At 18.4% G+C, this 13933-nt stretch overlaps 3 protein-coding genes and 3 pseudogenes across 3 annotated transcripts; 3 read left to right on the forward strand and 3 right to left on the reverse strand.

The window, feature by feature from the left end:
- The first annotated feature begins 485 nt into the window (after positions 1–485).
- LOC143154679 (cytochrome c oxidase subunit 2-like) lies at positions 486–1192 on the forward strand (annotated as a pseudogene).
- A 1069-nt stretch (positions 1193–2261) lies between these two features.
- LOC143154680 (cytochrome c oxidase subunit 3 pseudogene) lies at positions 2262–3035 on the forward strand (annotated as a pseudogene).
- A 1017-nt stretch (positions 3036–4052) lies between these two features.
- On the reverse strand, positions 4053–5712 carry LOC143154681 (NADH-ubiquinone oxidoreductase chain 5-like). The gene has a single exon (XM_076326633.1). It carries the CDS (start codon positions 5134–5136, stop codon positions 4561–4563), a length of 576 nt encoding a protein of 191 aa, XP_076182748.1. The 5' UTR covers positions 5137–5712; the 3' UTR covers positions 4053–4560.
- A 272-nt stretch (positions 5713–5984) lies between these two features.
- On the reverse strand, positions 5985–6958 carry LOC143154670 (NADH-ubiquinone oxidoreductase chain 4-like). The gene has a single exon (XM_076326629.1). The coding sequence runs from the start codon at positions 6729–6731 to the stop codon at positions 6099–6101; it is 633 nt and encodes a 210-aa protein (XP_076182744.1). The 5' UTR covers positions 6732–6958; the 3' UTR covers positions 5985–6098.
- A 648-nt stretch (positions 6959–7606) lies between these two features.
- LOC143154671 (cytochrome b-like) lies at positions 7607–9257 on the forward strand (annotated as a pseudogene).
- A 90-nt stretch (positions 9258–9347) lies between these two features.
- LOC143154672 (NADH-ubiquinone oxidoreductase chain 1-like) lies at positions 9348–11073 on the reverse strand. Its single transcript, XM_076326630.1, is given in 3 exon segments — positions 9348–10278; positions 10897–11005; positions 11048–11073. Coding segments are annotated over 3 exon segments (1017 nt in total). The 3' UTR covers positions 9348–9396.
- Positions 11074–13933: the final 2860 nt, after the last annotated feature.

A 13933-nucleotide genomic window follows, 5' to 3' on the forward strand; every position in this document is an offset into this window, starting at 1 on the left:
TCATTTTCATTATGTACTATCAATAGGTGCAGTATTTTCAATTATTGCTTCACTAATTCATTGATTCCCTTTATTCACAGGACTTTCATTAAATCGATTTTATTTAAAAACTCAATTTTATATAATATTTATTGGTGTCAATATAACTTTTTTCCCTCAACACTTTTTAGGTATAATAGGAATACCTCGTCGTTATTCAGACTATCCAGATTCTTACTACTGTTGAAATTTAATATCATCCATTGGATCAATAATCTCATTTATAAGAATAATTTTACTTTTATTTATTATTTTAGAAAGATTTTTAGCTAAACGTCTTACTATATTTAAATTTAATCAATCATCTCTCGAATGACTACAAACTTTTCCACCAAAAGATCATTCATTCCTTACTATACCCTTAATTATTAAAAATAAATTTTAATATGGCAGATTAGTGCAATGAATTTAAGATTCATTTATAAAATTTAATATTTTTATTAAAAATGTCTCATTGAAAAATAATTAATTTCCAAGACCCAAACTCTCCTTACGCCGACAATTTAAATCTTTTCCATAATTTTACTATAATTATATTAATTATAATTTCTTCCTTAACTTTAATAATTATACTAGACATTCTCTCAAATAAATTTATTAATCGATTCCTTTTAAAAAATCATCATATTGAAATTATTTGAACTTTATTACCTATAATTATTTTAGGAGTAATTGCAATTCCTTCCTTAAAAACTTTATATTTTATTGATGAATTATGAACACCTATTTATTTAACAATTAAATCAATTGGTCATCAATGATATTGATCTTATGAATATCCAGAATTCAATAACTTAAATTTTGATTCTTATATAGACAAAGACTTAAATAACATTTATATTTTTCGTCTTTTAGACGTCGATAATCGAATAATTATTCCTTCAAATACACCAATTCGTATACTTACAACATCAAATGACGTAATTCACTCATGAACTGTCCCTTCTCTAGGTCTAAAAATAGATTCAATCCCTGGTCGAATTAACCAAATAAATTTAATTACTAATCGACCTGGAGTATTTTTCGGCCAATGCTCTGAAATTTGCGGAGCTAATCATAGATTTATACCAATCGTTGTTGAAAGAACAAATTACCCCAATTTTATTAATTGAATCAATAACCAAAATTAATTTTACCTTAAATAATTAAATGTCATTAGATGTCTGATAAAAGAATTGATTTTTTAAATCAAATTATGGTAAAAATTACCTCTAATGATACTTTTAAATAAAAATTAGTTAAATTCCATAACATTAAATTGTCATTTTAAAATTATTAAAAATAATATTTTTATCAAAATAAAATTATTATAAATTTGATTTTTAGTCAAATGAAATTTAAACTTTATTATGAAAATATATATATATATATATATATATATATATTTTATACCACAAATAATACCCATTCAATGAACATGCTTATACTTAGTTATTTTACTTCTCTTACTATTAATACTTACAACCATATATTTTAATAATATAAATAAAATAATTAAATCATCCCCTAAAAAAAAAATTTTTTCAAACCCTTGATCAAATAAATGATAAATAATATGATACCAAATTTATTTTCTATTTTTGACCCATGTACAAGAAATAATTTATCATTAAACTGATTTAGATTAATTCTTCCATTTATTTTTATCCCAATAAAATTTTGAATTTTAAATTCACGATATCAAACATTTTGAAACTTATTTTTAAAATTTTTAAATTCAGAATTTAAAATCTTAACAAAAAAAAATTTTACAAGAAATCTACTAATATTTAACAGACTTATATTTATAATTTTATTTTTTAATTTTTTAGGATTATTCCCCTATATTTTTACTCCCTCCAGACATGTATCAATTAATTTATCTTTGTCATTATTTATATGAATTAGATTTATAATTTACGGATGAATAATTAATACTAAAAAAATATTTATTCATTTAGTCCCAATAAATACTCCTTTCATACTTATAAACTTTATAGTATTAATTGAAACAATTAGAAATATTATTCGACCTTGAACATTAACAATTCGATTAACAGCAAATATACTAGCAGGCCATCTTCTTTTATCTTTATTAGGTTCAACTATCAGAAAATTCTTAACATGAATCCCTTTTACAATTTTAATTCAAAATTTATTATTTATCTTAGAAATCTCAGTCTCATTAATCCAAATATATGTATTTATTATTTTATTAACTCTATATTTTAATGAATCAAACTATGAAAATATTTTCTCACCCTTTTCATATAGTTACTCCAAGTCCATGACCTTTAATTACTTCAATAAATATTATAAATTTATTTATTAGACTAATTTTATTCACAAATCTAAAACTTTTCTTATTACTAATAATTAATATATTTATATTAATTATTTGCTTATCCCTATGATGACGAGATATTATTCGAGAAAGAACATTCCAAGGATTTCATTCCCAATCAGTTCATTCTTTAATAAAAATAAGTATACTATTATTTATTATTTCTGAACTTTTCTTTTTTATTTCATTTTTCTGAACATACATCCATAACTCAATCTCTCCTAGAATTGAATTAGGTATAAACTGACCTCCTTTATCAATTAAAATATTAAACCCATTTGACATCCCTTTATTAAATTCTATCATTTTAATTTCTTCCGGATTCACATTGACCCTAAGACATAACTTTCTTTTAATAAAAAATAAATTATATAGAGAAATTTATCTTTTAGATACATGACTTTTAAGTGCAATTTTTATATACCTTCAATTTAATGAATATAAACAATCTTCATTTTCTATTAATGACGGAATTTTTGGTTCAATTTTTTATATATCTACAGGATTCCATGGCTTACATGTTTTAATTGGAGGTTTAATATTATTAATTTCCTTAATTCGAATAACTAAAAATCATTTCTCATCTATCCGTCATTTTAATTTTACAGCCTCTATTTGATACTGACACTTTGTAGATGTTGTATGATTATTTCTTTATTTAATAATTTATTGATGAATATATTAATAAATATAATAAAAATTATATTTAATTTATAATTAAATTTTTATTTAATTAAATATATTTAAAATGACTTACTTTTCTATTAAAATATTAATTATTTTAATTATCCCCTCAATTATTTTTTTAATCAATCATTTATTTTCAATAATTAATTTTAAAAACCGAGAAAAAATATCCCCTTTTGAATGTGGATTTGACCCATTATCAGAAAATCACTTGCCATTCTCTATTAATTTTTATTTAATTGCTTTAATCTTTTTAATTTTTGATATTGAAATTATACTAATTGTTCCAATAATCTCTATTTTAATTAAATTTTACAATTTAACCACTTTCTATACTTTTATTTCTATTATCTGAATCCTTTTATTAACCCTTTGATTAGAATGATACATAAATTTTTTAAAATGATATTTTAATTGAAACCAAAACTTGAGGTAAATTATTGTTAATAATTTCATTGAATTAAAATTTCCAATTAATTTAAATTATATATATATACATATATATATATAGTATAAAATAATATAATTAATTTCGAATTAATAGATTGATTATTTATCATATATATATATATTATAATCAATTTCAAATTAATAATTTAATTAATAAACATATATATATATATATATATATATATATATATGTATATATATAGTATAATATAATATAATTAATTTCCAATTAATAGCTTGATTAATAATCATATATATATATATATATATATATATATATATATATATATTATAAAATAATAAATTTATCTTTATATTGAAAATATAATATTTTTATAAACTATATAAATTGGATATTAGTTAAATTATAACATTTAATTTGCTGTTAAAAATTAATAAAAATAATAATTATATCTAAATTATTTAATTTTAAATAGAAATAAAATGATCCTACTCATTAAAAAAGAGTTAGAAATTCTTTTTAACTTATTTCTATCTAAAAATACAAATATGTATTATCCTAATATTTTCAATATTATGCTTTTTAAGCTATTTAAATATAAATTTAACAAATATATACCTACCACTAATAAAATATACCACTCCATCATATTAATTATATTAAATTTTACTCTTACAACAACTTTTCTTAATTTTATTAAATAAAAAATATTTAAACCATAAATTAACTCAACTCATCCTTTTTCTACACAAATTTCATATTTATAAACTATATCAAACAAATAACTATAAGAATTTTTAAACAAATAATTTAAATAAAACATTCTTATAATAAATTTTAATAATTTAACTAAATTAGAATTTAAACTAAATCTTTCACTAAAAATGTCTCCCAAATAATAACCAATAAAATATAATTTTATTACTATATACTTATCAAATCTCTCTACAGGAACAATATACACCCATATAAATATATTTAAAAATATTCATCCATAAAAAAATATAAATAATAATATCACAATCATAACTCTTAATATATAACTATTTTTACCTAAATTTACTAAAGCTATAAAATTTAATTCTTTACAAAATAAAACTCACTTAATTAATCGGATTCTATAACAAATAGTCAAAAATGTAGAAATATAAACAATCATTATTATAATTAAATTATATTTTTCTGCGAAAAAATATTCTAAAAATATGTCCTTAGAATAAAATCCAGATCTAAAAGGAAATCCTGCTAAATTCAATAAACATATAATTATAATTATTCTTTTTAAAGGAAAAATTTTAACTAACCCTCCATACTTTCGAATATCTTGATTTCCTATTATTCTATGAATAAAATCTCCTGCACATATAAATATATTTGATTTAAATAAAGCATGAACAACCAAATGAAAAAAAGCTAACTCTCGATACCCTAACCTTAAAATTATTAATATAAATCCTAATTGTCTTAAAGTAGAAAAAGCAATAATCTTTTTAAGATCATATTCAAAATTTGCTATTAATCCCGCTATTAATATAGTTAATCTAGAAATTAATGTCAAATAAAAATTTATATTATTAATTATAATTATTTTTCTATACCGAATTAATAAATAAACTCCTGCTGTAACCAAAGTCGAAGAATGAACTAAAGAAGAAATAGGAGTAGGCGCAGTCATCGCTGCAGGTAATCAAGAAGAAAAAGGTATTTGAGCTCTTTTAGTTATCCCACAAATTAACAATATTAAAATTATTAAATTCCTTATTTCATCTATTAATATATAACCCCAAGATCCTCTAATCGAAGTTAAACTAATTAATATTAATAAACACACATCACCCACTCGATTACACAAAACTGTTAACATACCTGAATTTATCGAAATAAAATTTTGATAAAAAATTACTAAACAAAATGAAATTAAACCTAATCCATCTCACCCAATTAAAATTCTTAAAATTCTAGGTCTAATAATTATAATACATATAGATAAAATAAACAATAATAATAAATGCTTATAACGATTAATATATTTGTCACCTTCTATATATCCAACACTATAAATTAAAATTATTGATGAAATTAATAAAACCACTCCCAAATATATCAAACCTATAAAATCTAAATAAATTAAAAAATTAAATTTCATTCTATTCAACACTATTAAATCTCATTCTATAAACAAATCAATTTTTATTACATAAAAATACAAACTTAAAAATATAAAACTTATTCTATTAAAAAATATTAAAACAAATCTGTATAAAAAAAAATTCACAATTTAAAATAATAATTCTACTATATCTTTGACTCCACAAATCAATATTTTTAATAAACTATTTAAATTTAATTACTAAATAACATTATATTTAAAAATATAAAATTTAAAGGAATTCAATGTATTAAAATTATTACATAATTAAGTACAGTAGGATTTCTTCTATAACTTTTGAAATAATTAATTTTTCCATGAAAAATATAAATAAATATGTATATAGAATACATAAAATTTAAAAAACATATAACTATAAATAAAACTACTAAAAATTTTAATCAATTAACTAAATTAACTAATAAAAATACTTCTCCTACTAAATTTAAAGAAATAGGAGCTGAACTATTAGAAACACAAAGTAAAAATCACATTAAACCTATTAATGAATATAAATTTAATAACCCTTTATTAATTAATAATAAACGTCTATTTGTTTTTTCATAAATTATATTTACTATATAAAATATTCCAGATGAACACAATCCATGAGAAATTATCAATACATATCTTCCAATCAAACCAACTTTTATACATCTATAGATACCTGCTACCAATAATCTTATATGAACTACTGACGAATAAGCTACTATAATTTTTAAATCAACTTGCCGTATACAAACTAATCTTAAAATAATACCACCAATTAATCTAAATATAATAATATATAATCCAAACTTAATTGAATTATATACAAAAATTATTAATATTCGTACTAACCCATAAGTTCCTAATTTTAATAAAATTGAAGCTAAAATTATTGATCCATAAACAGGAGCTTCAACATGAGCTTTTAATAACCACCCATGAAATATATACAATGGAATTTTAACTAAAAATATTATTATTATATAAACATAATAAATTATATTTAATTTTATTATAATTAACTCTATTATTATAAATTCAAGCCTATTAAAAACATCTTTTAATAAATAAATAAAAGAAATAAAAGGTAATGAAAATAATAAAGTATAATATATAAGATAAAACCCAGACATTAAACGAAATTCACTTTTCCCTCAAAAAATAATCAATATAAAAATTAATAAAAGCCTTGCTTCAAAATAAAAATAAAATCTTATTAAATTTATTCTAATAAATGTAAATATTAAAAATATAAATATTATAAATCTTACTAAAAAACATTTAATATCATTACACACAATTAAAAACACCAATCTAAAAATCCAAATAGTTAATATAACTAATATAAAATTTAAATAACACAAACCCAAAGAATTAAATAAAATTCTTCTTCATTCAATAAAACTATCATATGAAAACAAAATATTAAATATTAAAGTTATTATAAACAAATTTACACTCAAAATATAACTAAAATTTTGTTTAATAAATGTTAAAATTAAAATTAATATTGAATAAAATATAAATATTTTCATACCCTAATATATTTATAAAATAAACTTTTTGATTCCCATAAATTATATTAAAATTAATCATTAAAGATAAACCATACACACTTTCTCTAATCGAAAATACTATATAATACAAAAAAATTCATCTATTCTCTCTATTAACCTCATACACAAAAATAAATAATAAATTTATAACAATTAAAAATTCAATTCTAATTAATATTATTATAAAATAATCTTTAAACTTAAATAATAAAATTAAAACTATTATATATAATATAAATAAATAATTATTCCCTAAAAAACCTCCCCACTCTATTAAATTTATTAAAGACTAAAAAATAATTCTAATTTACAAAATTAACGTTTTAAATTAAACTACTTTAACTTAATAAAAATTTTCAAAAAAATTAAAATTTTAATATATTTAATCTCCAAAATTAATATTTTTCTTAAATTATTTTTTGAAATATGATAATAACAAAAATAAATTCTTTTTATATATTTACTTCTATAATTCTTACAATAATATTACTAATAATAATTATTTACCTAAAAAAAATTCACCCTGTAATTTATATATTAACATTTAACTTATTTTTAATTACAAATTTAATATTTATATACATATACTTAAATATTAACTTATTTATTTATATAATTTTTATTTCATTAACTGGCGGAATAATAATTATATTTTTATACTTTACCAGACTAATTGCCAAAACAAAATTTAAATTATACAATTTAAACAAATTTATCTATACATTTATATCAATTATCTCAATATGATGACTTATTAATATTACAAAATTTTCTTTAACTATTGAATCAACAAAAATTAATTTTGATTTTAAAATTTTTTACACTCCTTACTTAACATTAACAACTACATCAATTATTTACATATTTTTAATTTTATTAATATCAATAAATATCGCTACGATAAAAAATATACCTTTACGCATAATCAAATATTATGAAAATATCCCATAAATTTAACAATGAATTAATTAATTTAATTAATCACTCTTTAATAAAATTACCTACTCCCATAAATATTAATATATGATGAAACTTTGGATCCTTACTAGGTCTATATCTTTTAGTTCAAATTATTTCAGGACTCCTCCTATCAATACATTATTGCCCAAACATTTTCTTAGCTTTTGAAAGAATCAATCATATTATAAAAAATGTAAATTGAGGATGGCTAATCCGTTTTATTCATATAAATGGAGCTTCAATATATTTTTTATGCATATATATACACATTAGACGAGGCATTTATTATCATTCATTTAAATTTACTAAAGTATGAATAATAGGATTAATTATTTATCTTTTATCAATAGCCACAGCATTTTTAGGATATGTTTTACCATGAGGACAAATATCTTTTTGAGGAGCTACAGTAATTACTAATCTCCTTTCAGCAATTCCTTATATTGGTACAAGAATTGTCCAATGAATCTGAGGAGGTTTTTCAATTAATAATGCAACCTTAAATCGATTTTATTCACTTCATTTTATTCTCCCATTTGTCATCCTAACTATAATAATATTACACCTAATATTTCTTCATTCTACTGGAAGAAATAATCCCACAGGTCTTAACAGAAATTATTACAAAATTTCTTTCCACTCATTATTTTCTATCAAAGATAGATTAGGATTTATTATATTTATTTTTATAAATTTTATTATTATTATTAAATTTCCATTATTTCTTGGAGATCCAGATAATTTCACTCAAGCAAATCCTATAAATACTCCTATCCATATTAAACCTGAATGGTACTTCCTCTTTGCTTACTCAATTCTTCGAGGAATTCCTAATAAATTAGGAGGAGTAATTATATTACTTCTCTCAATTTTAATTTTAATAATTATACCACTTATACACCAAATTCATTTAGTATCATCAAGAAAATTTTATCCAATTAATCAAATTATATTTTGAACATTTATTAATCTATTTATTTTACTAACATGATTAGGAGCTCAACCAATTGAATACCCATTTACAACTTTAAACAAAATTACCTCAAGAATATATTTCATATATTTCATCACTACTCCTTTTATAAATTTATTGTGAGACAAACAATTACTAAAATTTTTTAATAAATAATTAATAAGCTAAAAGCATATATTTTGAAAATATAAATTAGAAATAATATTTTCTATTAATTTTAATATTTTCATACTAAATTACAGTCCCTAATAAATCTTTAACCCCAAAAACAAATAAAATATAAATTAAAGATAAAGATAAAAATCTTTTTCAACACATTCTCATTAAATTATCATATCGAATTCGAGGTAAAACCCCTCGAATTCAAATCATTAAACATATATGAAAAATATAGATAAACTTAAATATTACTGAATAATAATACCCCCCAAAAAATATTAAACTAACTATAAATCTTATAAATATAATATTTATATACTCAGATATAAAAATCAATACAAATAAACTTCTAAAATATTCAGTGTTAAATCCTGACACTAACTCTCTTTCACCCTCAATTAAATCAAAAGGTGTACGATTTAACTCAATCAATAAATTTATTATTAACATTAAATACAAAGGTATTAACATTCAAAAAAATCTCACTCCTTTTTGAAATTTTACCAAATCAATAAATGAATATCTTTCAATAAATATTATTAAAACAAACAATATTAAAAATAACCTTACCTCATAAGAAATAGACTGAGCAACTGAACGAATTGCCCCCAATAATGAATAATTTCTATTAGAAGATCACCCTATCAATATAACAGGATAAACTCCAACTCTTAATAAACTTAATATAATCATAAAATCAAATTCTAAAAAAATTACTTCACCCACCATAGGAATTAATATTCACAATATAAAAGATAAAACTAAAACTCTTACTGGACTAATAATATAAATACAATAATTAATTTTTTCCAAATAAAACATTTCTTTAAAAATTAATTTAATTATATCACTAAATGGTTGCAACAACCCTAAATAACCAACTTTTATCGGGCCTTTACGATATTGAATATATCCTAATAACTTACGCTCCAAAATTGACAAAAATGCAACACTTACTAAAACTATAACCATTATAATTAAATAAAAAATTAAATTATAAATTAAATAAATAAATCTTGAATTAATTATTATCTATATAATAACATATATTTAATTAAATTCTAAATTTAATGCACTAATTTGCTTAAATAATTTAAATTAATTTATTTAATTTAAATAAATTATTTAAAATATATGGTCCTTTCGTACAAATATATAAAATTTAATTATAGATAGAAACCGATCTGGCTTACACCGATCTGAACTCAAATCATGTAAGATATAAAAAGTCGAACAGACTTAATACTTAAACTCCTGCATTTAAATTTTATCTTAATTCAACATCGAGGTCGCAATCATTTTTATCAATATGATCTATCCAAAAATATTACGCTGTTATCCCTAAGGTAATTTTTTCTTTATTTTTAACTAAATATCTATTCATATAAAACAATAATTATTGATTTTAAAAATTAAAATTTATTAAATTTAATTATTTCCCCAACAAAATAAATTTAAATAAAATTCATAAAATTTATAAATATAATTTAAACTTATAAAATTCTATAGGGTCTTCTCGTCCCATAATTTAAACTAAGAATTTTCACTTAATATTTAAATTTATCATATATATATGAGACAGAAAATACCTCATCAACTCTTTCATACAAGTTTTCAATTAAAAAACTATTGATTATGCTACCTTTGTACAGTCAATATACTGCAGCCATTAAATAATTCATAGGGCAGAGCCGACTTTAAATTATATTCAAAAAGACATGTTTTTGTTAAACAGGTGGGTATTATATTTGCCAAATTCCTTATATATATATATATATATATATATACTTATAATCATTACCATACATTAACTACTAATTTTATCATTATAACTATTTTTCCATAATTTTAAAAAACTATTTTTTAAAAATTATCATTTTAAAATTAAATCAATATATTAAACTTTACAAATTATTAAATTTTCAACTTTAAAAACAAATTTTATGAACATAAATATAACAAATATATTATATTTTTAATAAATAATTTTAAATTAAAGATCACCCCATAATTTATTTATATTTATAAACTCTAAAATTATAAATTTTAAATAATTATTATAAATATATGAATTAAATTCATTTCAAAAATAACTAGATATCAATAAATTCGACTAACATATCACTTCTAATTAATTATTAAAAATTATTATGCAATATAAAAATATATAACTAATTAACTCCTTTATTTTCGAGATATTTATTATTTATAAATTTATTTAAATAAACCCTGATACAAAAGGTAAAAAAATTATTTTATTCTTCATATTTTAAAAAATTCTTTTACAATACTTTATTTATAAAATATTTTATTTATTCTAACAAAATATTACAACATAACAAATTTTTAATTACTTTTATTAATATAATATATACATTTAAAATAAATTCATTCAACCCTATTTATTTAATTAATTTAAATTTTTAACCGCAATTAACAATAATTATCTACAAAATAATTAAATATTTAAATTTTTACTAAAAACATTTTCCAATACTTTTACTTTGTTACGACTTACTCCACCATTAATGAAATTGACGGGCGATTTGTACACTAATTATATATTAATTCACAATTTTAAATTTAAAATTATTACTTTTAAATTCTTTATTTATAAATATTAAAATTTATTTTTTAAAAATTACATTTAATAAGACTCATAAATTCTTAAATAAGCTACATTTTGATTTGAATTCCTTTTATTTATTTATAACTAATATCCTAAATATAATTATTTCTTATATCCTAAAAACAACAATATATAAACATTTCATTTAAGTTTATCTTATAGTGGATTATCTATTAAAATACAAGTCCCTCTAAAAATTTAATTAGCCGCCAAAAATTTTAATTTTAAATGATTCACATTTACTTATCAATTATTTTATCTCAATTTTATAATAGGGTATCTAATCCTAGTTTATCCTTAAATTTTATAAAATCTATAAAATTTAATTTTAATTTATTAATTAATCATATTTCACCATAAATTAACTATTTTTATTAAATTTTTAATTTTATTAATTCATTTAAATTAATTTAAATTAATTCGCAAGTTTAGTATAACCGCGATTGCTGGCACTAAATTTATCCTTACTTTATTTTAATTTTTAGATAAAATTTACATTTATATCTAATATTAATTTTTAAATTTTTAAAACATTCAGTAAATTCTAACCTAAAAATTTATATAAAATTCATTAAAAAAATTAATTTTCAAACCAAAATTAAATTAATTAAAATTTTAATAAATAATCAATCTTTTTTTTGTAAAAAAAATATTTTCCTTAAACTAAAATTTTTACACCCTTTATAATTTTCCACAAATTTACATATAAATTTCAATTTATTTTTATTATTAATTCAATTTTCAATTCATTTCATTTCAAAAAATTTATATTTTTAATTACAATAATACAAACCAAATAAATAAAACTTATAAATATAATTTTATAAGTCCTTCAATCTTATAAGATAAATAAAACTTATAAATATAATTTTATAAGTTCTATTTTTCTTATAAGAAAAATAAAACTTATAAATTATATATTTATATATAATATATTTATATATATATATAAATATTAATATGTATTCATACCCTAATGTATATTAATAATTTAATTAATCAATTAAACCTTTACACCCAAATATATATATAATTATATATATATATATAAATAATTTACATAATACCATTATCTAAATATAGGTAATATATAATTATTTATATATATATAAATAATTTACATAATACCATTATTTAGATATAGGTAGAATATAATTATTTATGGAAAATAAAATAATTATTTATATTAAATTAACCTTTTCTTATCAACTAGATATTATATCTAGTTGATAATATCGCATAATTATATTATATAAATAATTACATATTTTCCTAATTACATTAATTCGATATTTTTTTTTTAAAAAAAAATAAAATATCTAATTAATTAGGTAAATATATAATTAAATTAATTAATAAAATTAATTATTTAATTATTAATAATTAAATTTTTAAAAAATAATTATGATTATATAAAGTTAATCTTAATGCAGGGGTTAAATTCCTCAAATAGTTAATTATTTATAAGCCATCTGATCGAATAATGTACCGTGGCTGTTAATGATTGAGATTCCATGACGTGCAGGTCATATCTCAATCTTAAGCCGATGCTTATTCAATAACATATTCAATAATAAATTAATACATCGAGATTAATTGACACATGAGGGTTTAAAAAATAATAGTAGATTCAATGTCCTCGGATATTAAAAAATTAATTTGAATAATTAAAGTAAATTTAATTTTATATTATAAAAATTAAAATTACTCTATCATTATTTAAATAATAATTAATTATATCTATTTAAATTTAAAAAATAATTATCTCTATAAACATAAAAATATTTATAAAATATTATTTTTATAAAATTATTAATATTTATTGAATAAATGATTTATATATTAATAAAGGTGAATATTAAATAAAATATATTTAATATTCAATTTAATCATACATTTTACTTATTACTCTTAATTACAATATATATATATATATACATAACAATTAAATTTATACTTTAACTTTTTAAAAATAAATTCTTCTTCTATAATTTAAATTAATTATTTTTTTTTAAAAAATGTATAAAAATTAACTTATTTTTTTATAAAAAATAATTA

The sequence above is a fragment of the Ptiloglossa arizonensis genome, unplaced genomic scaffold (assembly GCF_051014685.1).
Source record: "Ptiloglossa arizonensis isolate GNS036 unplaced genomic scaffold, iyPtiAriz1_principal scaffold0969, whole genome shotgun sequence".
Lineage (NCBI taxonomy): Eukaryota > Metazoa > Arthropoda > Insecta > Hymenoptera > Colletidae > Ptiloglossa > Ptiloglossa arizonensis.

Excerpts from the sequence above, each read along its gene's own strand:
- LOC143154681 (XM_076326633.1), bottom strand. The coding sequence starts at position 5,136 with ATGACTGCGCCTACTCCTATTTCTTCTTTAGTTCATTCTTCGACTTTG.
- LOC143154670 (XM_076326629.1), bottom strand. The coding sequence starts at position 6,731 with ATGTCTGGGTTTTATCTTATATATTATACTTTATTATTTTCATTACCT.